The sequence below is a fragment of the Sphaerodactylus townsendi genome, linkage group LG08 (genome assembly GCF_021028975.2).
Source record: "Sphaerodactylus townsendi isolate TG3544 linkage group LG08, MPM_Stown_v2.3, whole genome shotgun sequence".
In the NCBI taxonomy this organism is placed as follows: Eukaryota; Metazoa; Chordata; class Lepidosauria; order Squamata; family Sphaerodactylidae; genus Sphaerodactylus; species Sphaerodactylus townsendi.
The window spans coordinates 13,631,843-13,658,723 of NC_059432.1; the positions used below are offsets into that span (position 1 = coordinate 13,631,843).

The following is a 26,881-nucleotide window of genomic DNA, read 5'->3' on the forward strand; positions in this document are numbered from 1 at the left end:
TCCTCCACAAAATACTATCTGCCCAGGTTCTACATCCAGCTCTCCAGGAGTTTCACAACTTGGAATTGGTAACGCTCATGCATGGAATTGCAAATGCTTATGCACAGTGGTGGGATCCAAAAATTTTAGTGACAGGTTCCCTTGGTGGTGGGATTCAAACAGTGGCGTAGCACCAATGGGGCTAGGGGAACGCTTGGCGGTAGTGGGCATTCGAGTAGGAGCATTAATAATTTCTCTGTTACTGTAAAAAACTCTTACTGTAAAAAAAAAGTTCCTAATTTACAGCTGGTATCTTTCTGTCCATAATTTAAATTCATTATAGCAAGTCCTATCGTCTACTGCCAACAGAAACAACTACTTCTCCTCTAATTGACTGCCTGTCAAATACTTAATACTTTCAGATACTTAATTTTGTTTCTAGTAATCAAAAGAAGGATACTTTCCTTAAACAAGGAACTTTACCATATTCCTAAAACATGTTTTTAAAACAGCCCAACAGGGAGAATTTTCTACCTTTGCTATCCAGCCACATAGGAAACAACAGGACTTTATGATTTTTGGACCAAATGGAATTTCTAACAGAAAAGCAGACCCAATTAGTAACCCCCTCTCGGCACACACAAATAATTAGTAACCCACTCTCGGGAACTGGTGAGAACCTGCTGGATCCCACCTGTGCTTATGCGTATACCTAATTTTAGCATTTGTTGTGACTTGCAGGCATCTTCACTAATGCAAGGGAAATAGTCTTTGTTCTGCTAGAGGAATGAACAGGTGTCCCATTTTCAAGCTTTTTTAAAAAAATAATCTGGATTCTTTGGAATACATGTATACCAAATTTTTTCCCCCTGGATGGGGCTGAGCTATGAGTTTTGCTGCATACTTCGCATTTTCTTGTTATAGAAGAGATGAAAACGGGGATTTTGTATTTAAATGTACGGTGTGCCAAATTCCATATTTTGGGTCTGAGTGGAAATATCTTGTGATAGGCATTGTATCACCAGCTTTTTTTCCCCCCAGGAGTTATTCTCAAGCATTCAATGTTCAGAGTTTTCTAGCAAACCTTACCTGTTGCATATTTCATGCATGGTGTAGAAGCAGCATAATCCTTTGGGGATACCCTTTAAATCTCCTACTTCGTGGGAGAGATATACCCATGTTACATTTTCAGGTTTTGTTTCCTAATAAGTGAGTTATTTTAGATGATGTGGGTACAAAATTCAGCATTCTAGCTCGCAGTGGAGTTATCAAATAATTGTGATACCTCTGTGAGTATATGTGAGAAGCTCTACCATCTTTCGATATAAAATGTTCCTTTTTTAATATTTCAGCAGCCTCTTCACTAATGTTCTCTTCTTTTTCTCTCCTTCCTTTGCATGTTTTCATTGGTGCAGCTGACCATTTAGGAATTGAATTCATGGGTAAGTGTTTCTTTAATTTTTTTAACTTCCTTGTTTTAATTTGTTGTCATTTATTAATATTGCCAAAAGACCTCTGTGTTAGACTCTGTGAAAGAACCGCAGGCTTCATAAAGCAGTGATGAGTTTGGGTGTGCGACCGTAAAGAGCTTTCATAATGTGGAGCTTTTACTTACCTTATATACTCACGTATAAGTCTACTTTTTCAGCACATTTTTGTGCTGAAAAAAAGCCCCCCTCGACTTATACGCGAGTGAGGGTCCCACTTAATTCTTGTGTGGTGTTCCCCCTCTCCCTTCTTCGCTCTCTCCTTTTCTGCCTTCCCCCTTTCAGCTGCTTTCTCTGCCTCTGCTTTGCTCTCCTCTGCTTTCTTCTCTGCCTCCCACCTTTCAGCCGCTTTCTCAGCCTTCTTCTCTGCTTTGCTCTCCTCTGCCTTCCCCCTTTCAGCCACTTTCTCTGCCTCTGCCTTCTTCTCGGCGGTGGCCAGCCCCTGGCTCTTGGTGGGTGACAGCCAGTCGACCTGGGTGAGCTGGACAAGCTGCGGGATGGAAAGGTCGGTGGGAGAGACCTTGGGATTGGTGAGATGGAGGTCAGTGTAGCAGAGACACCCCAAATAGCCTCTGGACCATTATATATTTTCTTTTTTGTATTTTTTTTGAAATTTATCAGTAGCTGCTTCATTTCCCACCCTAGACTTATACTCGAGTCAATAAGTTTTCCCAGTTTTTAGTGGTAAAATTAGGTGCCTCGACTTATATTCGGGTCGACTTATACACGAGTATATACGGTATATGAAAAGTTTATGAAAAACCCAGCTGCTGCTCTGTGTTCTGCAGACATCTGGTGTCTGTCTGGAGAGCTCCATTATTCTTTCCTTCTGTCAAGCCCTGGATCTGCCCCAATGACGAACGCAGTGATTTCAATCAAAGGTCTTTATTGACAGACATCAGAGTGGCCATCAAGAGAAAGCCAGTTCTAAGCTGACCTAACAAGCCCCTCTTATATAGCCCCCTGATATAGCCCCCTGATATAGCCCTTATATTCTCCCCCTCCTTTCCCTAGTCCAGTGGTGGCAAGCCTTTGGCACTCCAGATGTTATGGACTACAATTCCCATCAGCCCCTGCCAGCATGGCCAACTGGCCATGCTGACAGGCACTGATGGGAATTGTAGTCCATGAACATCTGAAGTGCCATAGGTTCACCACCACTGTCCTAGTCTGACATCTTAACCACTACACCATGCTGGGTAATCATAGGCCAGTACATTTCTATCACCCTTATCTACCCCGTAGGTTTTTGTGAAGATGAAATAGGGGAAAGCAGACCTTTTCATTCCATTCTGTGGTCCCTGGAGGACAGACAGGATAAAAATAGCACAAGAACAATAGAGAAGCTCTTGACAATACTATCCCTAGTCCAGTGGTGGCGAACCTTTGGCACTACAATTCCCATCAGCCCCTGGACTACAGGGGCTGAACCTTTGGACTACAATTCCCATCAGCCCCTGCCAGCATGGCCAACTGGCCATGCTGGAAGGGGCTGATGGGAATTGTTGTCCATAACATCTGGAGTGCCAAAGGTTCACCACCACGGCCCTAGTCCCACTGGTGCTTGGGCACAATCTACATTGCTACAAGTTGCAAAGCACAGAGACAGCAGGAAACCGAAAGAGAGAAACCCCATTAGCATCACAGAAACCAGGATCCCGTTTGACGTCAGGTGTCCTGCCTGTTACCTTCATGTTTCCTTTTTTATTTTTTAAGATAAAAATCCGAAGTATGTCTGGACACAGGAAAAGATGGAGCTGCCTTCTGTTGAGTCAGACCATTAGTCTTGCAAGTCAGTATTATCTACTCGGGCTGACAGCTGCTCTCCATGGTCTCAGACCCATGCCTTTTATATTGTCCACTAACTGGAGATGCCAAAGATTGAACCTAGAACATTCTGTACACAAAGCAGATGCTCTGCATCTGAGCTGTGGCCCCATCCAGTTTTGATATAAGAGAAGAAGGGCAGAAGCGAAAATGCCTGTCCATTCATGTCCTGTCAATTTCCAGCTGAAAATTACCCTCCTTATGCTGTTTAGTCACCTGTTAAGGGAAATGGGTAGGGAAGATATAGAGTCATATTGTTCCCTCTGCTGTTGAATGAATAAAGCAGCTCGCAGAGTCTGATTTTGAACTGAAGAAGTGCTCTGCGTGGGAAAGCCTGAAACAACTTCTCTCTGTGTACCATATTTTTCCTGTTCAGATGCAACTTGACCAAAGGGTTTCAAAACTGTGCAAAAAAAAGAATAATAGAAAATCGCATAATGTATTGTTTGATACACAGAATATCCTTTTGGAGGAAGAAATGAAGAGGTTTAGGAAGTGAGCTCAGGAAGTAAAGTCAGGAAATAAACTCCACCTGCCTTCAGGTCATCAGACCTCTGATACATTTCTACTAGACCAACAACAGCTTATTTTGATGAGGGCCATGTTTAAAATGGATCTAGGATTGGCTGCCCAAAGCCATCGGCAGCCAATCAATACCAGGTGTGAAGGACAGTTTAATATTAGGAATATATTATCGTCCCCCTGACCAAAGTGCACAAGAGGATTCTGAGATGGAAAAAGAAATTAGAGAGGCCAACAAAAACAAAAATGTAGTGGTAATGGGTGATTTTAACTATCCCCATATAAACTGGAAAAATGCATGTTCAGGTCATAGTAAGGAGAGAGCATTCCTGGATATGCTAAATGACTGTGTCTTAGAACAGATGGTTGTGGAACCAACCAGAGGAGAGGTGATCCTAGATCTAATTCTATGTGACCCAGGACCTGGTGCAGGAAGTCAGTGTTGTTGAGCCGATAGGGAACAGCGACCACAATGCTGTCAGATTCAGTATCTCTGCATGCGAACAAGTGACAACTACTAATGTAGTTACATTCGCCTTCAGAAAGGGAAATTTCTCAAAGATGAGGGGGATGAGTGTGCAGGAAGCTGAAAGGGGAAAGAGTAAAGAGAGAGTCAAAACTGTCCAAGATGCTTGGAGGTTATTTAAAAAACACAGTAATAAAAGCTCAGCTGGAATGTGTTCCTGGGTTAGAAAAGGCAGCACCCAGTCCAAAAAAAGCCACCATGGTTAACAAGAGAGGTTGAGAAATTATCAGAAAAAAGAAAATGTATACTAGAAAATGGAAGTCCAGTTTGACCTGATGAAGAAGATATGAAGGAACACAAATGGTGGCAAAGAGAAGCAAATTAGCTGTAAGGGGAGGCAAAAAAAAAGTTATAGGGAACTCATGGCTGCGAACATCAAGACCAGCAACAAACAGTTCTTCAAATTACATCAAAAGCAAGGGAAGCCAGCTAGAGAAGCAGTAGAGCCCGTTAGATGATAAAGGGAACAAAGGGTGTGTGCTAAAAGATGACAGGGAGATTGCTGAGAAGCTGAGATGGTGCTTTGCATCTGTCTTCACCCAAGAGGGAGGTGAGGAACATTCCTGCACCTGAACCATGCTTCTTGGGAGGCCCGAATCCGAGGAACTAGCGAAGATAGTGGTAGTGAACAAGAGGGGAAAGAAGTTCTGGCAGCCATTGATAAACTAAATACTACCATAATCCCTAGCCCCAGACTGCATTCATCCAAAGAGTTCTTAAAGAGCTCAAGCATGAAATTGCTGATCTTCTCACTTTAATATGCAACTTATCCCTGAGAATCGGGCTCCATCCCTACAAAGAAGACTGGAAGATGGCCAATGTCACACCAATCTTTAAGAAAGGATTTAAGGGACCCCGAGGAAATTACAAGACCAGTCAGTTTGACATCGGTTCCTGGTAAATTGGTAGAATCTATCCTTCAAGATAACATTATAAGTCAGGTAGAAAAGCAAGACCTGCTTTAGGAGAAAGAGTCAAGCATGGCTTTTTTGCAGAGGCAAATCCTGTCTTACAAACTTACTAGAGTTCTTTGAGGGGTGTAAACAGGCATGTGGATAAGGGGGAACCAGTGGACATTGTCTACTTGGATTTCAAAGGCTTTGACAAAGTTCCTCACCAGAGACTATTGAGAAAACTCAGCAATCCAAAAGGGAATAAGAAGTCTTCTATGGATTAAAAACTGGTTGAAAAACAGGAAGCAAGGAAGGGTGGGTGTAAATGGGAAGTTCTCACAATGGAGAGATGTAGGGAGTGGTGTCCCCAAGGATCCGTTTTGGGACCAGTGCTCTTTAACCTGTCATAAATGAGCCTGGAAATAGGGGTGGAGTAGCGTGGTGGCCATGGTTGCAGATGATACCAAATTATGTAGGGTGGTGAGAACCACAAAGCATTGCTGAAGAACTCCAAAGCGGACCTTGATAAATTAGGTGAGTGGGCTCAGAAATGGCAAATGCAGTTCAATGTAACCAAATACAAAGTAGAAATTGCACACTTAGGGGGCAAAAAAATCCAAACTTCACAGCCACAAGCTACAAGGGTCCAGTGCTATCAGTCACAGACCAGGAAGAGGGATTTGAAGTCTTGGTTGATAGTTCCATGAGATGTCAACTCAATGCATGGCAACTGTGAAAAGGCAAACTCTATGCTGGGGATAATTAGGAAAGGAATTGAGAATAAAACTGCAAAGATTGTCATGCCCTTATATAAAGCAGTGGGAATTGCAACGCGCCAGGAGTACTGTGTCCAGTTCTGGATTTGCATCTCAAAAGGATATTGAGGAGATAGAAAGAAAGTGCAGATTGAAAGGGCAACAAAGGATGATTGAGGGCCTGGAGCACCTTCCCTATGAGGGAGAGGCACATGCAAGCGTTTGGGGAGACTCTTTGGATTTGGGAGAGGGAAGGCGTCTAGAAGTGGGGGGTATGATTGAAGTCTATAAAATTATGCATGGGGTAGAAAATGTTGACAGAGAGACAGTTTTCTCTCTTTCTCACAATACTTGAACCAGGGGGCATTCATTGAAAAATGCTGGGGGGAAGAATTAGGACTAATAAAAGGAAACACTTCTTCACGCAACGTGTGATTGGTGTTTGGAATACGCTGCCACAGGAGGTGGTGATGGCCACTAACCTGGATAGCTTTAAAAGGGGCTTGGACAGATTTATGGAGGAGAAGTCGATTTATGGCTACCAATCTTGATCCTCCTTGATCTCAGATTGCAAATGCCTTAACAGACCAGGTGATCGGGAGCAACAGCCGCAGCAGAAGGCCATTGCGTTCACCTCCTGCACGTGAGCTCCCAAAGGCACCTGGTGGGCCACTGCGAGTAGCAGAGAGCTGGACTAGATGGACTCTGGTCTGATCCAGCTGGCTTGTTTTTATGTTCTTATGTTCTTATGTTCAATGAGTCCTGTACAGAAATCTATATATATATAAAGCAACCTGTGAGTTTGTTGGTGACAGGTGACCTCGGACACCACTTCACCAACTGCCCTGAAACTTTCAGATGCCGCCCCTCGTGCCTCCTACTGTGTTCATATCTCCTTCCCCCTCTCCGATACTGTACCTACACCCCAAAATCCCCTTTTCCAGTGAGGGCGATGCAGCTGCCTGTGTGTAACTGTCACCCTTAGAATGTTCGTGCAGCTTAGAATGTTCACTCAGATGGCCAGATATGAGCAGTGGAAACAGCACATAGGCAATTGCTCGACTGGAAGTGAAACTCATACACACACATACACACAAGGGAGAGGGAAGAGAGGGAGTGGTGGCGAGCAAGGGAAGAGAGGGAGGGAAAGGGAAGGGACTGAGGGGAGGCATGCAAGGGAAGAGAATTGTGGGGGGAGAGAGTGAGGGGTGTCATGCAAGGGATGGGAGGGAGGGGCCCCAACATCTGGATATGACCCACCCACCCTAGCAGAGGGAGAGGGAAGGGTCGGCATCTGTTCCTTTCCCATTTCACCACAATAACCCGCAGCAACGTGTGGTCATTTCATTTTATTTTATGATTTTACATTTTATGTTTTTATTACTATTGATTGTTTCCTGATTGCTTACTAGACCTATATGACAATCATTAAGTGCTGTACCTTATGATTCTTGACAAATGTATTTTCTTTATGTACACTGAGAGCATATGCACCGGAGACAAATTCCTTGTGTGTCCAATCACACTTGGCCAATAAAGATTCTATTCTATTCTATTCTATTCATATACCGCTAGTATGTTCTAAAAAGCATGCCTCCCCTTTTAGCATAGGCTGCTTTTCGTTTTTATTGTTATTACTTTTCATTAATAGAGAGTAAAACTGATAAAACAATAAAAAAGATCAGTGAAAGAAAAATAGGCTCTTTTCTAACATCCAGTTGCAATCACTAGAGAACTAATATGTTTATATATACGATGTTCTATAAAATCTCAAGCAAATTCTAATAATCAAGTATATTAATGCAGAGTAAACATTGACGCATGATTACTATCATTAGTTTTTGGTCTTATAAGCTGTTAAGGGGGGTGGGGCCGAGGTGCCCTGAACACTCCTTCCTCTTTGGGGGATGGTTGGGTTTGGAAGTTTTAGTCGAGAATGTTTTATTGTATGGGACTGTATGGGATTTTATTTTGGCTTTTCTTGTAACCCACCCTGAGACTGTAGTAAACGATGAGGAATAAATCTTACTAATCATAATTGTGATATGAATCCAAACGGACAAGGTGTTGGCACATAATACACCAGACATCTCAGTGATCAGTGACAGGAAAGTGACCATCATCGACACAGCAATGCCTGGTGACAGTAGGGTCACTGAAAAAGATTATGTGGCCGTCACTAAATACCACGATTTGAAAATCACGATTCAGCTACTGTGATACAAACGAGCTGAGGTCGTCCCAGTGGTAATTGGCACCCCAGGGGCCATTCCAAAAACACTAAGACGGCACTTAAAAACATCTTCAAATTGATAAAATCAAAATCTGTCAGATTCAGAAGGAAACCCTGCTGGGATCCACACAAATACTACACGGATAGATCGCAACGTCCTAGGTGTCTGGGTGAGGCTCAAGTTGTAATGGAAAGCCAACAACAACCATAAGAACATAAGAACTAGCCTGCTGGATCAGACCAGAGTCCATGTAGTCCAGCATTCTGCTACTCGCAGTGGCCCACCAGGTGCCTTTGGGAGCTTACATGCAGGAGGTGAAAGCAATGGCCTTCTGCTGCTGCTCCTCCTGAGCACCTGGTCTGTTGAGGCATTTGCAATCTGAGATCAAGGAGGATCAAGATTGGTAGCCATAGATCGACTTCTCCTCCATAAATCTGTCCAAGCCCTTTTTAAAGCTAAAGAACTGGCAGCTGTGATATTAGACAAAATTTAATAGTAATGATAATAACACCATTTTTTAATCTTTTTGCTTATTCTGATTATTCATACAAATTCCCTCCGTTTAAACCCACAATATTCATCACTCATATAATTTAAGTCTCATCAATCTTTCTCCCTTGTTGATCATACTTTTTCAGAATAGTATGAGCAATACATTTTCGGTTACTCTCGGTTACATAAAAGAGTGCATTTTTATTGCTATCCTAAGCCGAGCAGCACCATTCTAACATAACAGGGCGCAGTTCTGTTTATGACAGTACTGCTAGTCCGTCGGAATTTGATTCAGTTGGATAGGGTTGTCACACTCCAAGTGGGATATGGAGATCTCCTGTTATTACAACCGATCCCTGTCCTTGTAAGATGAACTGTGCAGAATCGATACCACATGTTTCTTCATAGTTCCTTTTACATAACTAATCAGACCAACTTATTAAAACAACCCTTAGTTAACAAGTCCCCTTCCTTAAAAGTCCCCTTCCTTCTGAATCATCACAACCCTTGAAATAACTGAAATTATCACAGACTTTTTATATTATATCATGAGGTTACGTTTGCATAGTGTTATGACATGAGCCGTTAGGAACCACCAGTGCAGGTTGTTTTACTATTTTACTTTTACTGTTTTATTACCTTTACTACTTTAGTAACATCACTTTCGACTGTTTTTTCTCTTTTTTAACATAGGCTCATTCCGCACATGCAGAATAATGCACTTTCAAACTGCTTTCAGTGCTCTTTGAAGCTGTGCGGAATAGCAAAATCCACTTGCAAACAGTTGTGAAAGTGGTTTGAAAACGCATTATTTTGCGTGTGCGGAAGGGGCCTTTATATAGTTCCTTTTAATGGCTCTGTTTTATCTGCCTGTTATGCCTGATATGTCAATAAGGGATATGCTTTGCTTTGGGTCCTACAACTGATCTTCAGTCCAGAGAAATCAGTTCCCTTGAGAACATGGTTCATTTGGAGGATGGACTTTATGGTGTCATACCTACTGAGGTCCCTCCCCAAACCCTGCCCTCCCAATGCTCCAACCCCAAACCTCCTGGAATTTCCCAACCTGGAGTTTGCAACTCTACAGTTGAATCTCTCTGGCCGTTTCCGCATGGCCACGCTGAGGGTTGGGTCGACGTACATGATGCCGACCCAACCCCCCCGGGACCATTCGCATGAACGGTCCCGGAAACTATCAGGAAGATGGCTGCATGCGCTGCGCCATTGTACGCTTCCGGATCAGCATTTACCTTCCCTGGGCGGTAATCGTTTGGTGCGCGCTATTGAGGCCAGGGACATGCCCCCCTGTTCCCGTGTGTGGCCGCTCCTTCCAGAGTCACAGGGCAGGGGAACATGTCCCCAGGCCTCGATTTGCTGTTTCACACGCCTGAACGGTTTGCAGGGAAGGTAAAGCCTCGATTGGGAAAGGGGAGGATAAGCCTTCCAGCCCGCTGCCGTTCGCAGACGGCAGCGGTTAGTTAAGTCGCTGTTTTCGCAAAAAAACCTGAAAGCTTTCCGATGAGCGAGGTTAGGGAAACAGCTTGGCCCGCGCTGCTTGGGAGGAGCGAGGGCCCCCCATGCGAACAGCTCCCTGGGGATGCCGTTTTTGCCGTCCCCAGGGCACTGTATTTGGCCAGTGCGGAAAGGGCCTCTGTAAGGGGGGGCGCTGTGGGCAAAATTTGATGCATTGATTGCAGTGGGCTTAAATCAGAGTAACCCTGTGGAAGACGCCACTGTTCGTTGCCCCTAGTTGCATTTTACAAGACAATGTGGTCAAAACCAACAGGATTCTTGTCGCACTTTAGCAACTCACATTTTTATTCCGGCACAATCCCTCTTTATCTATATATTGCTGTACCTCTGTTGACACATGCCACATGTGTCAGCGAGGCATCACTGAAGCTGACGCTAAAGGCTAAAAGATGCACGTCTTTGTGGTTTTGATACTTAACCTGTACGAGGCCTGCCAGCCAGCGAGAGAGACGCTGCATTTCGTAGGTCAGAACCTCACATGTCAGCAAATGCCCATCAGCTAATCTGGTATCTTTTTTTTCTTTTCCTTTTTTTAAAAGAAACCTCACTAGGTCAAGAAAACACAAACTTGTCATTTCTGCCAGACAGTTTTCCTAATCTCTTTGGAAAATGCTTGAAATGCGCGAGACACAGAGTCAGCGAAAATTTCCTAGCAAAGACTACCCGAGTGAACATGTCGCTTAACCCCATATTGTTTCGGCAGTCTTCGCCTTCCACAGGCGCAGTTTATTTTCAGCTTGGCAAAACGCACTGGGAAATAATGGATTGTTTTGACACTCGCATGAGGGAACTTTGTAAAAAACTGGAACAAACATCAGTTAAACCCTGAGTGGGAAAGTTTGTATATTTGGAAGGGTTTGGACACAGGCTTTTATGATGAGTTCCTTACACATGTGAAGCGAGATTTAATTTCCTGTTGCAGAAACAAAACTGTGCTTCCTGGAAGGGGTGTGTGTGTGTGTGTGTGTGTGTGTGTGTGTGTGTGTGTGTGTGTGTGTGTGTGTGTGTGTGTGTGTGTTGTATGAAGTGCCCTCAAGTTGCAGTTGACTTGTGATTCTTCACAGTGTTTTCAAGGCAAGAGATGAACAGAGGCAGTTTTACCATTCCTTGCCTCTGCGTTGAAGTACTCACCAGGGCTTACCCTGCTTGGCTCCTGAAATCTGACAAGTTTGGACTAATCAGGGGGCGTTTCCCCACTTACCAGGGTGAGTGGTTGTTGCGCGCTACTCCCAGTGTGCGTCATTTCTGGTGCACTCCCGGGCTTCCCCACGACCCCGCGCTCTGCGCGGGGTCATCAAAAGGCGCCGTTTGGAGGAGCGGCAGGAATGACGCACGCCGAGGGGGTGCGACAGCAACAGCATCGAGGCAGCTGTGTTGTTGCCGCCCCTGTAGTGGGGAGTGCTGGGGGACCCCGCGCTACTTGCAGAGAGTAGCGTGCAGCAGCAGGTAAGTGGGGAAACGACCAGGGTCACCTAGGGAAGGGTTGTCAGGTTTGTGTTGGGAAATACCTGGATATTTGGGGGGGGGGTGGTATGTGGAGAGGGTAGGATTTGGGCGGTGGAGGGACCTCAGCAGGATTACAATCCCGTAGCATCCAAAGCAGCCATTTTCTCCATGGGAACTGATCTTAATCATCTGGAGATTAGTTGTAATAGCGGGAGATTTCCAGGTGCCACCTAGAGATTGCCAACCCTACATCTAAGTCAGATTTTTTAAATAAACAGCTAGGATGCTACTACCTGAGGATATATGTCTAAACAGCTGCCGTTTTGCAATGTGTTAAACTAAGTGCTGCCAAGCTGCTTTTCAAATGTGTCTTGAGCTGTTTTAGAAGCTCCTCAGAGCCTCCTCCACAAAGTCCAGGAACTTTGCTTGGAAATTTCCTCATGGCTACCAAGCAAAAGTATGCAGCTAAGGAAGCGTCACACATGCTTTAAGGCATATTTCCCACAAAACCATTGCGGGGCCTGCCAAGCTGTGGCACCATCGCAGGTATGACCTCTGTATGACCTCTGACTGAGAATCCTCCACAACTCACAAGAGGGCTGCAGAAACTGAATCCCCTGGAAGCTCAAAAAGTCCTGCTATAAAGCAAGATTTATTTCCTACATTTATCGTCCCCCTTTCCTTAAAAAGAAAACACGGAACTTTGTTTTTATATGTGGCAGTAGCAACATGAATACTGTATGCACAGAAATGGAAAACTACAACAATTCCTACAATTGAAAAATTACGGGTGAAGGTATTGGAGCTAGCCAAGATTGTCAAGTTAATTTTGCTACTTAAAGAAAAGAACGTAATGGAGTTCATGGATAATTGGAAACTCTTGATAGATGATCTAGATGAAACAGGGAAAAATGCATTGGTAACTAGTGATTTGAAAGGTCAAGGATTGTTAAATTAAGATCCAATTGGGAAAAATAAGACTTCCTATTAATAATGATGCTCAAGATTTAATGTGATTTTGATGCTTAATGGCCAAGTGCTCAAAGGGTAGCATTTAAGGATTACTATTCAGTGTAGAAGACATTGGAAGTCTCTATGAAAAAAGTACTTTATAATTTGGTAAATTTCTGTCTTTATGTTTTTTTTGTATTTTGATTTTGAAGTAAAAAGTGGTAAACACAGCTTGCTCAGCTGAGAAAATAATGAATAAGATAACCATTGAGAACCCTAGAGCAGTGGTGGCGAACCTTTGGCACTCCAGATGTTATGGACTACAATTCCCATCAGCCGTTGCCAGCATAGCCAATTGGCCATGCTGGCAGGGGCTGATGGGAATTGTAGTCCATAACATATGGAGTGCCAAAGGTTCGCCACCACGGCCCTAGAGTAATGCCCAAAATTTAAAATTTGCCCAACATTTTTAAGAAGGTTCACGAACTATTTCAACTCAGCTGTCACCCTAGTACCCACGTTTTAAATTCAAGTGAATTCTGGAACAATCAGGAAGTAAGTTGAGTACTTTGCTGAAACCTTAATTTCTATTTTCTCCTTAGTTTCTGTTTTGTTTTGTTTTTCCATGCCACAAAAAGGTGATCTGGGGAATCCTGTAAGAGTCTTATCCAGGATGGGTTTTGTAAATGTGTGAAAAGAACCCAAGAGTGCCATTGTAATTAGACACCTAAAAGGTCATGCATAACAAACTCAGCTTTTCAAACAAGCGAACAAAGCAGCAACCAGAGAAGGCCTTTGTCTCTCTCTCATGTATCTGTGCTAAATGTTATATGCTAAAAAGAAATCAAATCCCTATTTTTATCTACAGGCAATTATGTGGGGTGATGGAGGTTTGAACTTGTGGTGTCTGCTTGTTTTAGGGACTGTCCCACCCCCATTCTTGCTTTGACTCCTGTAGATGACCTCTCTGCTTTTCCAACCCAGTTGATAGTAAGGGGGCATGAACCCAGGCTAATTGTGAATCAGAATCTGAAAAGCACCGAATGTTTTTGATGCAATTTTCTCTGTGACCTTGGATTATACCCTTGACCATGTCAAGGAAATTTTGGACTCTCCCAAGCCAAAGTCCTGCTGAGAGTGATCTAAGCATGCCATTAAACGCGTGTTTTGCCATTTTGCACCCAGAAATGGTTACTGTACCCATTTCTCCAAGTACTTCTGCTTGTCCCATTGCCTCTCCTGACTGAGTAGTAAACAGCTGCTCTGGAAATATGTCATGAGGTCTATGAGATTGCAATTCTATTTTGCATTGTGTCTTCATGTAATTAAGGCCACTTTCATGAGGAGTAATTAATGTGCCATTTGTGATAATTGTATAATTGATGATCATTGTATAACTGTATAATTCCCATGTCATTCCCTTCCAAGTATTATAGCTGGTAGCTGCTCAGCTCCTAAAACAAAGAGAGCTTACCAACAGGGGATTCTGGAGTCTCTCAATTTCTGTTGGGTTCTTGCAAGTCTTCAGTGAAAGCACGTGACATCTGCATGTCACTGAAGCCTTACCTGGTGACCACTGTGATTGGTTGTCTCAACCTTTATGATGAATGTCACACAGTGTTCCCGGTTGTATCTTATTGGCTGCACAGTGTCACATGATGTTACACCTGGAAATCCATGACAACCATAGAGAGTTTGGCAAATGGCATTCTTTTCCGGTTATAGTGATGGCAATAACTAGGGTTGGTCGATCCCCAACACATTCAGTGAATTTCTGATTCTGATGTTTTGGGGCATAAAATGATCTGTATGTCTGAATCCAGCTCATAGCCGATTCGGATATGCCTGAAAATTCGGATAAATCCAAAAAATTCAGGTCCTTTTTAATTGTTTTGTATTTTTTGTGTTTTTACAAGTTTTGGCCTGCAGGGGGGCACAAATTTAAAGCTAGTGGCACCAAACTTTCAGGATATCATCTGAAGACTGTCCTGATGATTCTCCCCAGGTTTGGTGAAGGTTGGTTCAGGGGGTCCAAAGTTATTGACCTCTAAGGGGGATGCCAAATCCCCCATTGTTTCCAATGGGACCTATCAGGAGATGGGGGCTACACTTTTGAGGTAGCCCATAACTTTGGACCCCCTGAACCAAACTTCACCAAACTTGAGGAGTATAATTAGGACAGATGATACCCGGAAAATCTGGTGCCACTATCTCAATAAATGTGCCCCTGACAGGCAACCCAAGAAATTTCCCCAGATTCTGTGCTCTGCAGTGACTTCACTCCATGGCAGCCAATGGGAAATTTCTAAGGGAGGGCTGTGGGGTGCACATTTCTCAAGATAAAGCCACAAAACTTTCAGAGCATCTTCAGGAGAGTCTCTTGGTGACACCAGCCAGGTTTGGTAAACTTTGCTTCATGGGGCGGTGGGAGATGGGCCCTACCCTTTTGGAGGCCCATAACATTCACCCCCCAGAAGCAGCACCAGTACTGAGAAGGCTTCTGAGGCCGGGAGTCAACCTGACGCAAGGTCAGTAAGTTCACTATCAGGTCTAAACACAACACAACCAGCCAGAGGAAAGTCCCAGAAACAGAGTCAAACAGTCCAGAGAGTCAAGTAACACGGTATAGACCAACCAGGAGGGAGTGGCTGAGAAGCGAGGTCGTGGAAAGCCAGTCCAAGGTCAAAGCAAGATCCTAAACAGTCAGAACAGTCGCATGCAGGAGTTGCTGAGGAACACACACATTGCATGCATGCCTGTAGGTCTTTACTGAAGCTCATTATATACTTTCTGGGCTGCTTGCTTGAGAAGGCTTCTGCGAAGACTCGCACTCACGCCAGGCTTGGAGGCGAGCAGAACACCGCCTCTCTTTCAAGGCCACTCTCAGTCTCTGCCGGCAATGCTGTGTTACATCTGAGGAATCGTTAGAGCTGTCATCCTCCCTGGTATTCCTGGTAAGCCTTGAGCTGTCATTCTTCCTATTCTGCTGACACAACTGGCGTGGCTATGTGAGTCTCAGGCGAGTCTTCCTCTGATGAACTGTCAGCCACAGCAGGGGGAGAGCTCTGGATCCCGGAGAGCAGCTGCCCTGCCCTGCACTTTGGCCTGGGCTGGGCAGCAGAAGTCGGCTTCTGGCCCTCTCCAAAAGACAGAGGTCCACTGCGAAGACCACTTCCACAGTATCTCGGCAGCCCATAAGGCTGTTTGCCTGCTCACTGGCTTGCCACAACACCTTGCCGGCTCCTCACCTCTCCCCACTGGTCAGCACCAGCACCAGCAGCTCCGGGCCGGGTCTGACCTTGGTGCCGTTCAGAGTTGAGCAACCCTGTCAGGAGCCCAGGGCATCTGGGCCTCCACCATGTTGTCTCCTGGCTACTTTCCTGCAACATGGCGGCATTTGCCCAGCTTCCATCTCACACATCGATGCAGGATTTTCCCTTTAATCACAGGAGCTTTCTCTTCGATTGCAGGGTGACTGGAAAGTTTCCAGCAAGAGCACTGCTGTGTCTGGGTCAATGGTGCCTTTTCTTAGGGCAGGACATGCAGGAAGCTAGGCAGTCCAGGCTAGAAGTATGAGGGGGATTTTTTGCCCCCACGTGACTAAAGGAGCAGCAGTGGCATAGGAGGTTAAGAGCTCATGTATCTAATCTGGAGGAACCGGGTTTGATTCCCAGCTCTGCCGCCTGAGCTGTGGAGGCTTATCTGGAGAATTCAGATTAGCCTATATACTCCCACACACACCAGCTGGGCGACCTTGGGCTAGTCACAGCTTTTCAGAGCTCTCTCAGCCCCACCCACCTCACAGGGTGTTTGTTGTGAGGGGGGAAGGGCAAGGAGATTGTAAGCCCCTTTGAATCTCCTGCAGGAGAGAAAGGAGGGATATAAATCCAAACTCCTCCTCCTCCTCCTCCTCCTCCTCCTCCTCTGCTGCTGCTGCTGCTGCTGCTGCTGCTTCTTCTTCTTCTTCTTCTTCTTCTTCTTCTTCTTCTTCTTCTTCTTCTTCTTCTTCTTCTTCTTCTTCTTCTTCTTCTTCTTCTTCTTCTTCTTCTTCTTCTTCTTCTTCTTCTAAATGGCAGCCACCCAGGGACATATGACCCCGTGGGCGGTACACCCCTGTATGCATGACATGCAGTTTACTGTGTTTACAGCAATTACTGCAATCAGATCACGAAAGTTAATTTCTGGCATATGTCCAAACAATATGGCACTCACACAGTACTGAGATACCACGTGCCCATTGTGGAAAAATGGTGGTATTTTTACAACAGAATGTAATTCTAGTTGTTTTAGAAACTGTTTATATTTGCAAGATGCTGGAGAAGGTATTTGATGAAAATATGGTCTGCAGTCTGAGGATCCTTTAACAGCACAACCAACTAACCACAGGACACAATTGACAAGGGATTTGTTTGCTCATGATTGTATTTACTACACGAGTGCAATGTTGCTTGGACACTTTCCAGAGAATTACTTTGGTGATCTTTGTAATTACACGCTGATTGCAGTAAATACTGCATATTTTGCATACTTGTGGTATTTACTGAGTAGCCCTTATAGAATTCTTCTTATTATAGATGTATATGTCACCTCTGAGGATGAAAACCCTTTGGAGAAACAGCTCCCACACAGGTACTGATTTGTGGGAAGGGGAACGAGTGAGGCAGGACAGAGAAGTCTGTCTTGAAAAATAGAGCCATTGCATTTGACATCCACCAATCCACACTCAATAATAAAGCAGAAACATAATGAGGGAAGAGAGGAAAGACTGGATTACCCAATACAGCTGACAGACATGGGGGAATCTTACAGCATAGGTATCTTCCCCAAGCCAACGTACCATCCTTAAACAGTGGTGGGATCCAAAAATTTTAGTAACAGGTTCCCATGGTGGTGGGATTTAAACAATGGCGTAGCGCCAATGGGACTGGGTGGGACACGACAGGGGCGTGGCCGGGCATTCTGGGGCGGGGCATTAATAATTTCTCTGTTACTGTAAAAAACTCTTACTGTAAAAAAAAGTTCCTAATTTTCAGCTGGTATCTTTCTGTCCATAATTTAAACTCATTACAGCAAGTCCTATCGTCTACTGCCAACAGAAACAACAACTCCTCCTCTAATTGACTGCCTGTCAAATACTTAATACTTTCAAATACTTAATTTTGTTTCTAGAAATCAAAAGAAGGATACTTTCCTTAAACAAGGAACTTTACCATATTTCTAAAACGTGTTTTTAAAACAGCCCAACAGGGAGAATTATCCCATTTTTCTACCTTCGCTAACCATCCACATAGGAAACGACAGGACTTTATGATTTTTGGACCTAATGGAATTTCTAACGGAAAAGCAGACCCAATTAGTAACCCCCTCTCGGCACACACAAATAATTAGTAACCCACTCTCGGGAACTGGTGAGAACCTGCTGGATCCCACCTCTGTCCTTAAACCTGGACTGACTGAACATAGAGTGGAATACCAGGAGGCCACAGTTGCAAGGAAGGTGTCTGCCCATTGAACACCAACAGAGTGAGACCAACAGTCTGTACCCCAAAAGAGAAATGTTGAAAATTTGGGGCTAAAGTTCCATGTTTGGGTATGAGAAAGTCAACATCTCATTTCATAAGAGGCCTTGAGCAATCTTCGGTGCTTTTCCTAAACTGCCCCCACAGCTTGTTGGAAGAATGAAAGGGGATAATGCTGTATATACTATAAAATGAGAATAAAAATGTGACAGAGATCCTTTCCACACAAGTCGTTGAGAATGTTTTGAAAACATCTACAAAATGTTTTCTCTCCCCCCCCCATTTGTTTGCACTTGAAACAACTCCTGGATGCCATTTTGTGGTTGTTCCGTTTTTTTAAACAGATCTGTGGATCCAACGCTATGAAGCTTCAAAGCCTTGTGCTCTTATTCTCTGGTGGTTGTGTCTTCAACCCTACAGACATGACCCCCCCCCATTTTTTTTAAAAAAATGACAAAAATACAGCATGTGATAGCCAGCATGAGCTTAGAAAATGGCGCTGACAAGAAAATCCGGAGGCGTAGGAAACTTCTTAAAGTCCTACAACAGAAAATGAAAATGTTTTCAAATCATTTTCAGAAAAAAGAATTTGTAGGGAACAGGATGTAAATAAAACCTTTTGAGGCTGGAAGTAAAATGTTTTGGACCTGAAACTATGCAGCACTCGTCAGAGGAAACATTTTCTTTCCTGCTTCGAAACATTTTATTTTGGTTGTGCGGAAAGGTCCAGATAGGAAAGAGGGTTGGGCAGTCCGAACATTACTTGTTTTATTCTACTTTTATCAGTCATCTTTCCATCTGTTCCCCCAGTTTGTATTCTCCTCGGTGGTGCCTCTTCTCCTTCATTTGCATGTCCACAAACAGGTTATTTGTTGGCCAAGTACTTTCACTAAGATGATGAATATGCATTGTGAAAAGCCCTCGCTAGGAGTCATTCCCAAAGAACAAATTAGCCTGGTCGTAACGTAATGTCGGCCGGGGCATTCGGAAGTTTGCTCATTTGTGGCTGGAATGGTGCCTCTTGTCACCATGAATTATGCCGCCATTGAAAAACTGGGATTGCAATGTGAGTTAAATTGCCTAGTTCATAAAATATGAATGTTTGGGAAATGAATACACCAAAGTTAAGTCACTTAATCAGTTGCAAAGACACAAAAGAATATCTTACTTACTTACTACAAGATGCCGTTTTGTGGAATATTAATGAAGTCATAACAAAGGCATCTTTATCTCTACATGGGCCTTTCCTTTAACAGCATCGTTCAATCAACATTTTTTTTAAAATGTACTTTTGGAAGGTTTACTATCTATAACCAAAATTTAGGTATGGTAATGTGATGGAAAATAGTTAGCTGAACTATGTATTAGCTAGAAACATGTGATATTATGCAAACAGTATTATTAGGAAGCTGAAGTATGTGAACATGGAGTTTACAGACTTCATCTCAAAAAGGGGCATGTCATGGAATGATGCTATCGATACAGCAAAGGGAAGTCACATATGACTGTGAAAAGCATCTTTGCCTTTTGATCTCCTGGAGGGCAGACAGGAAACTATGCAGAGGTGCTAGGAGGCAATTTCAAAGTCCTAAGTTACCTCATGGCCTGAACAGAGTTTTCCTGAGAGGGGGAAAACAAAGGGTTTTGAATTGAGACATGGTCAGAGAAGCATCTCTGGGCCATGGGTTCCTGGAATGGGGACAAAGAACCAAAAGGAATGTAACCAGTTGAGCACCCTCTGTGCATTTAAGTTTTATTTCTTTTATCTCTGTTTTTCAATAAAAATCATTGAGACCTCAGCTGGTTGGAGTTATTGGAGAAAAGAACCCAGGTTTTACTGAAACAAGCGTGGCTCTCCCAGGCTTGCTTTCATGATAGGTAATTATTTATTTCTTTTAGATCCTCAGGATGGTCAGGTCTCATACTGGGGTGGGGGAATGAGGACAGATGCTAAAATGATACATTTTTTTCTAGGGCCTACAAGTCTAGGACAGAGCTTCCCATAATGGTACCCATGGGAGCCAGGACATCCATCAAAAGCTCTTCTGGTGCCTCCAAAGTGAGGCCGGTAGGTGGGGCCATATGATATCACTTTGTGGAACCACATGATGCTTTTATCCAGCATGGCTTCTGATTGGCCATTGGCAATCAGGTGGGATCCAGCAGGTTCTCACAGGTTCCTGAGAATAGGTTACTAATTATTTGTATGTGCCGAGAGGGGGTTACTAATTGGTGATTTTGTTACTAATTGGTGATTTTGCCACGTGATTTTTGCCTCTCCTCTCAGCAGTAGCGCGCAGAACTTGAAGCAGTCTAGTAGGAGGTGCACCGGCGTGCGTGGCAGCCTGCGCCTGCGTGCATTCGTTCCCCACCCAAGGACCGGCACAGCGGCTGCGTCCTTGCCACAGCCCCGCCCAGGAATGCCCTACCCACGGAATGCCCGGCCATGCCCCTGCCATGCCACAGCCAGCCCCATTGACGCTATGCCACAGTTTGAATCCCACCACCATGGGAACCTGTTACTAAAATTTTTAGATCCCACCACTGCAACATTCCCTGTAAGTTGTGCAGCTATGTGGGTACAATACTGCTGCTGCACAGATAAGGGGCCGCCCAGCAGGAGGAGCTCTCCTGGGCAACTCAGGTCCACATGGTGTTTTTTAAAGTTCTGTGCAGTGCTAGGGAATGCTTAGAGGGACTATTGGCAATAGGATATCTCATTAGCCTTTGCAAAGCTTTAAAAAAATTGCTTTGGCTGCAAGCTGTCACTACGACTCAAGAGTACTCACTGTGTAGCTCAGGGGCCTTCAAACTGTGGCCCTTCATAGACTACAATTCCCATGAGCCCTACCACTTGGCCATGCTGGCAGGGTCTGATGGGAATTGTAGTCCATGAACATCTGGAGGGTCATAGTTTGAAGACCCCTGGTGTAGCTAAAGAAAGGCTGGGTATTGAAGGAGAGATTTAAGAACAGTATGTTAATTTTAAAAGGCCTAATGCCACTCCAATCATTTTGTGATTGGCTCCACCTCCTGGGGCAGTCATTTTGTGGTTGTGCTAACCATGCTGGGTCAGAATTCAAAAGATGCCTGCAAGAAAGTTGGGACCTCTGGTTCAGGGTATTGATTCTCAGAGGTCCTCCATGTGCTCTGATACTAATACGTTTGTTGGTGCCCAGTCGCTTTTTCTCAACACATCTCTTTGCAAACCAAAGAGCCAAACCTGGCTTTCCTCCCCTTCACTGGAGAAGAAAGTGCTTCAGAAGACCTTAAGAGACTTCCCCTTTGGGTCCTCAGGAAATTGTGATCCTCTTTGGAAATAGCTACCCTATCAAGGAAGGACATTTGGCTTGTAACCTCCTAACAATTTGTAATTGTTCTCAGTGGCAGACATTTTATTGTTGGTCCTGTTTACTGTAAAAGCCATTTTGTTGTGCTTATTACCCTTCCTCAAAATTTCCAAAATGCTCTCTGGCACAAGAAAGCTCAAGATGCAAAGGGACCGTTATGATAGGTTCTCACAGGTTCCCAAGAGTAGGTTACTAATTATTTGTATGTGCCGAGAGGGGGTTACTAATTGGTGATTTTGCCACATGATTATTGCCTTAGTTACGCCTCTCCTCTCAGCAGTAGCACGCAGAACTTGAAGCAGTCTAGCAGGAGGTGCACCGGCGTGCATGGCAGCCTGCGCCTGCATGCATTCCTTTCCCGCCCAAGGACTGGCGCAGCGGCTGCGTCCTTGCCACAGCCCCGCCCAGCAATGCCCTGCCCCGGAATGCCTGGCCATGCCCCTGTCATGCCCCACCCAGCCCCATTGGCACTATGCCACAGTTTGAATCCTACCACCATGGGAACCTGTTACTAAAATTTTTGGACCCCGCCACTGCCCAGAACAACTGCTTGGAGTTAAGCTATAAAAACAGGGTTTTTCTGACCCGATTTGCAGACTCACATAGGGCACTTTTGCACATGCAGAATAATGCACTTTCAATCCACTTTCAATGCACTTTGCAGCTGGATTTTACTGAGCGGAATAGCAAAATCCACTCGCAAACAATTATGAAAGTGGATTGAAAGTGCATTATTCTGCATGTGCAAAAGTGCCCATAAATAATGTTGCAGAACTGATATTCTATTTGTCTCGGAATCATGGCACATGGAGAAGATGTGCTTCAGCCTTTTCTCTTGAGCTCTTTTTTTTTTAGCTGAAAGCCATGTGGCTTCTGTTTTCTCATTGTGGGGAAACACTGCCACAGTCAATACACGTCTAGCTTGGCCCCCGGAAGAATGGTTTACTCTTGATTTCATGAGTTGTTGTTCCTGAATCCTCTGGCTCCAACAGGAGATAATTGACTTTCCAAAACACAGTCAAAGTCAAAAGGTGGATGTTGTTTGTACTACTCAAATTGGTTCTGCTACAGAAAAACGGGGAGGCTTTTATTTGTGTATGCATGTGAGAAAGAAAGATTGCAGCAGCTGCCTCATTTGCATATATGCTTATTTTTAAAATGAGAGGAAATACCAAGCTAGCTGGTTAAGTGCACCTCCTACATTTCGCACTCCTGGCACTACGATTTCAGATTTTTGCTGGCAGTCGTTCCAAGGAGGTGTTTAAGCCACATCGTTACTGTGTCTACAGCATGCAGTGTTGATGCTTACTAATCAATGCCGATGCAGAAAGCTTCCATATTCCACGAAAGTTAATTCATATGCAAGCTGCGTATGTTACAGGGAATGCAGCTTTCAATACTGCGATTGCGACCCCCCTCCCATAACAGAGAGATGTAAGCTGGGTTGATTGGACAAGTGCCTAAGGTCATCTGGACCATTCATGTAACATCCTCTGATATACAGAGTTGCCAATTCCCACTTGGGAAATACCTGGAGATTTTTGGGGTGGAGCCTAGAAGGGGGGGTGGAGCATAATGCTTTATAGCCCACATTCCAAAGCAGCCATTTTCTGCAGGGAAACTGATGTCTGTTGCCTGGAGCTCAGTTGAAATCTTGGGAGATCTATAGCTCCGACATGGAGGTTGGCCAACTTGTACAGAGGCGTAGCTGGGCCAGAGTGCGCTTGGTGCACACTCTGGCTCCCCCCCCCCCGCGGTGTCCCCCCTGCACTTACTTTAGTAAACCGAGCAGGCTGAAGAAGAGGCCTGCCTGTTCCAGGCTGCAAATGACCTGGTGGGAACTACATTTCCCAGGGTCTCCTGGAAGATGTAATTCCCACCAGGCCATTTGCAGCCTGGAAGGGAACACAGGCAGGCCTCCTCTCCAGCCTGCTCCATTTGTTAAAGTAAGTGGGGGGAGTCATGGGGGTGGGGGTGAGCTGAGCAGCCAGCTGATGAGGGGGAGGGGAAGGGGGAATTTTCTGCCCCCCACATGACCCAAAGCCATGTGCCTGGTGGGGCTACCAGGGGGCGGGGGGCGCACCCCCAGCCCCCTGGTAGCATCACCACTGAACCTGCATATATGCCTTCATAGCCCTTTGTTAAATCTTTTTAATCAAATAACAATGAAGCAATGGCATGTACACCATCTGGTATGTATGATTCCCTTGAATTCAGCTATGAAATAGTACATCTTGTACTCAATGAAAAAACAGCAGGGATACACTCGCTTGCACTTGGAGAGGCAGACAAGAAGAGTAATTTTCTCTCTTATGATGATTGCAAAGACTCTCAAACATGTGGAAACCTTCCTTAGGATCCAGCTCACACTTTACATTCATTCGTACCGTCATATTTATAAAATCTGGAGAAAAATACCAAAGACATTTTATATTTACTCAGATAACCTCAAATTCAGCTGAGAAAAACCTATTTGAAGGCATATCTATTGCAGGGGCGTATCCAGTGGTGGTAGCCAAAATTTTTAGTAACAGGTTCCTATGGTGGTGGGATTCAAACTGTGGCGTAGCGCCAATGGGGCTGGGTGGGGCACGACGGGGGCATGGCTGGGCATTCCAGGGTGGGGCTGTGGCAAGGACGCAGCCACTGTGCCGGTCCTTGGGCAGGAAACGAATGCACGCCGGTGCACCTCCTGCTTCAAGTTCTGCACGCTACTGCTGAGAGGAGGGGCGTAACTAGGGCAAAAATCATGTGGCAAAATCACCAATTAGTAACCCCCTCTCGGCACACACAAATAATTAGTAACCTACTCTCGGAAACCTGTGAGAACCTGCTGGATCCCACCTCTGGGCGTATCTACGGGTGTATCACCCACCTTTGCAGTGGGTGGAGTGCTCCTTTTGGGGTTGGGCCAAGTTCTTCCCCTTGGTGGCTCCGGGGAGGCAGCCCTCATCCAGGAGCCCACCATTGTGCCCTCCCCTCCCAACTGAGGCCACTGCAATTGGAGTCTGCATCAGCTTCTCCCTATCAGAGCCTGGACCACGGCCCGGGAGCTCATCAAGATTGGCACCTGTGATGAGGGAGGGAGGGAAAAAAGAAAGAGGGAAGGAAAGATACTTTTTGGGGGGAGGGGGAAAGAGGCAGAAAGAGAAATAAATCAAGAAAGGAATTGTAAACTGCAGAGGGAAAAGAAGGAGATGGAAATAGGTTTGGGGGGAGAGATCAGCTGGGAAGGGTGAAATGTACTAATTTTTGATACTAGACACGATTAGTGGAACGCTTCTCTGCCTCAAGCCTTTTCTTTCATACCCAAATTGCGAAGCTCATATCAAACTTCAGCTTCTCATTCTCATTTTAGCTTCTGTTCTGTGTTTTATGCTCCCCGTGGAATCTCTTGGAAATTGTTCGTCGTCTGCAACAATAGCCTTATTTTAAGGCAACAAGAAACCTTCTTTTGTCAAACACCTTATCCACAGTAGATAGTTTTTAATTTTCTGTTTAATTCCCGAGCAGTGTTATAGTCATGGAAGTAGCTTCCGTTGCTGTAGGCCATGGGGTATTTTTCATCATATGGTAGTTTTCATTTTCCTCACTGTGGGTGCAATCCAGATCCATTAAAATCAATGGGAGTTTTTCCATTGTCTCCAGAGGGATGTAGATTGGACTTTAAATCTTCTGTCACAAACTTGGGAAAATGTGTCTTCGAAAAACTTAGACTGGCAACGGCTGCAGAGTTCTGAGTGGGGAAGAAAAACGAATGGATATCCATTTCAGCGTAACCATTTGCCGGCAGCCATTGTCTGGCATGCTGTAAAAGAGTTTATTCTGCTGTTGAGAGAGGCCCTTTCCCCACTTACATTTGCTGTGTGCTACTCTCCCCAAATTGCGCGTGGTCCAGCGGAGCTCCCCACAAGTCCGGGCGGCGACAACGCAGCGGCCCCGACTCTGCGCTCTCACGTCCCCTCGTCGCGCGTCATTTCTGACGCTGAAGAAATGGCACCTTCTGACGGGCAGTGGGGAACATGACCCCGGGGCGGAAATTGCTCACGCTGAGAGTAGCGCGCTCCAAATCGTAAGTGGGGAAAGGCCTAGAGAGAGTTGAAATCTAATGAAAAAGAGGTTTTGTTCATTCTAAGGGGTCATGAGTTTTTTTAAATTTCTTAGTTTGATGATATTATTTTCTTCATAAATACACAGATTCAAAACTATTTTCCATTCGGTATCCAACAAATCATATATTGAGGATGAACTACTAAGATTTAGTAGTTAGGATAGGAGTCTCCAACATGGTACCCTAGGCTACCATGGTACCTGCCAATACCTTTCCTGGAGTTTTTTGTGGAAAATGGGCAGTGCCAGCTGGAGTTTTTGCCTAGTAGGCTTCTGAAGGTTGGGGGTGGTGGTGGAAATAATAGCTATGTTTAAATATTTGAAGGGATGCCATGTCAAACAGGAAGCAAGCTTGTTTTCTGCTGCCTCAGAGACTAGGACAGGGATTCAAGATGCAGGAAAAGAGATTCCACCTAAACATTAGGAAGAACTTTCTGACTGTCGGGGCTGTTTGACCATAGAATTCACTGCCTTGGAGAGTGGTGGAGTCTCCTTCTTTGGAAGTTTTTGAACAGAGGCTGAATGAACATATATCAGGTGTGTTTTGATTGTGTGTTCCTGTCTGGCAGGGGGTGGATTTGATGGCCCTTGTGGAATCCTTGCTTTATTGGAATCCTAGACTTATGCATGACCTCACTCCCTGACATTTTATGCTTGGTATTATGACCCCAGCCAAAGTAGCTTGGACCTTGCTGTGCTGTTTGTAAGAATTTCTTCTCACACTTTTGGCCTGAGAAAGAAAGTTATCAAGTCCCAAATGTTATCGAGTCCCAAATGTTATCGAGTCCCAAATGTCATCTGCCTGTTGGAATGTGTGTATCTCCTTCCTTCCTTCCTTCCTTCCTTCCTTCCTTCCTTCCTTCCTTCCTTCCTTCCTTCCTTCCTTCCTTCCTTCCTTCCTTCCTTCCTTCCTTCCTTCCTTCCTTCCTTCCTTCCTTCCTTCCTTCCTTCCTTCCTTCCTTCCTTCCTTCCTTCCTTCCTTCCTTCCTTCCTTCCTTCCTTCCTTCCTTCCTTCCTTCCTTCCTTCCTTCCTTCCTTCCTTCCTTCCTTCCTTCCTTCCCTCCCTCCCTCCCTCCCTCCCTCCCTCCCTCCCTCCCTCCCTCCCTTCTCTTCCCATGGCCCTTTTGTTTCCTAAAAGCTGACTCACATGGGGAGGCAGAGGGAAAAAGGGGAACCACTGGGAGCATATAATTGGTGTTTTGTGAAGAGCTGGCCAGTTCAGACAATTTAACTATCCTATGCTTGCTATCAATAAAG

The 26,881-nt window shown here is 44.8% G+C and overlaps 1 protein-coding gene across 2 annotated transcripts in view; it reads left to right on the top strand.

Annotated features, from left to right (window-relative positions):
• The first annotated feature begins 1,397 nt into the window (after positions 1-1,397).
• The window catches only part of LOC125438359 (pro-neuregulin-3, membrane-bound isoform-like), a 136,795-nt gene continuing 111,311 nt past the window's right edge, over positions 1,398-26,881 (top strand). For both annotated transcript variants that reach the window (XM_048506777.1, XM_048506778.1), the window contains exon 1: positions 1,398-1,421. In XM_048506777.1, the coding sequence (XP_048362734.1) occupies positions 1,418-1,421 (4 nt within the window). In that variant the 5' untranslated portion in view covers positions 1,398-1,417. The remainder of the gene's footprint in view (positions 1,422-26,881) is intronic.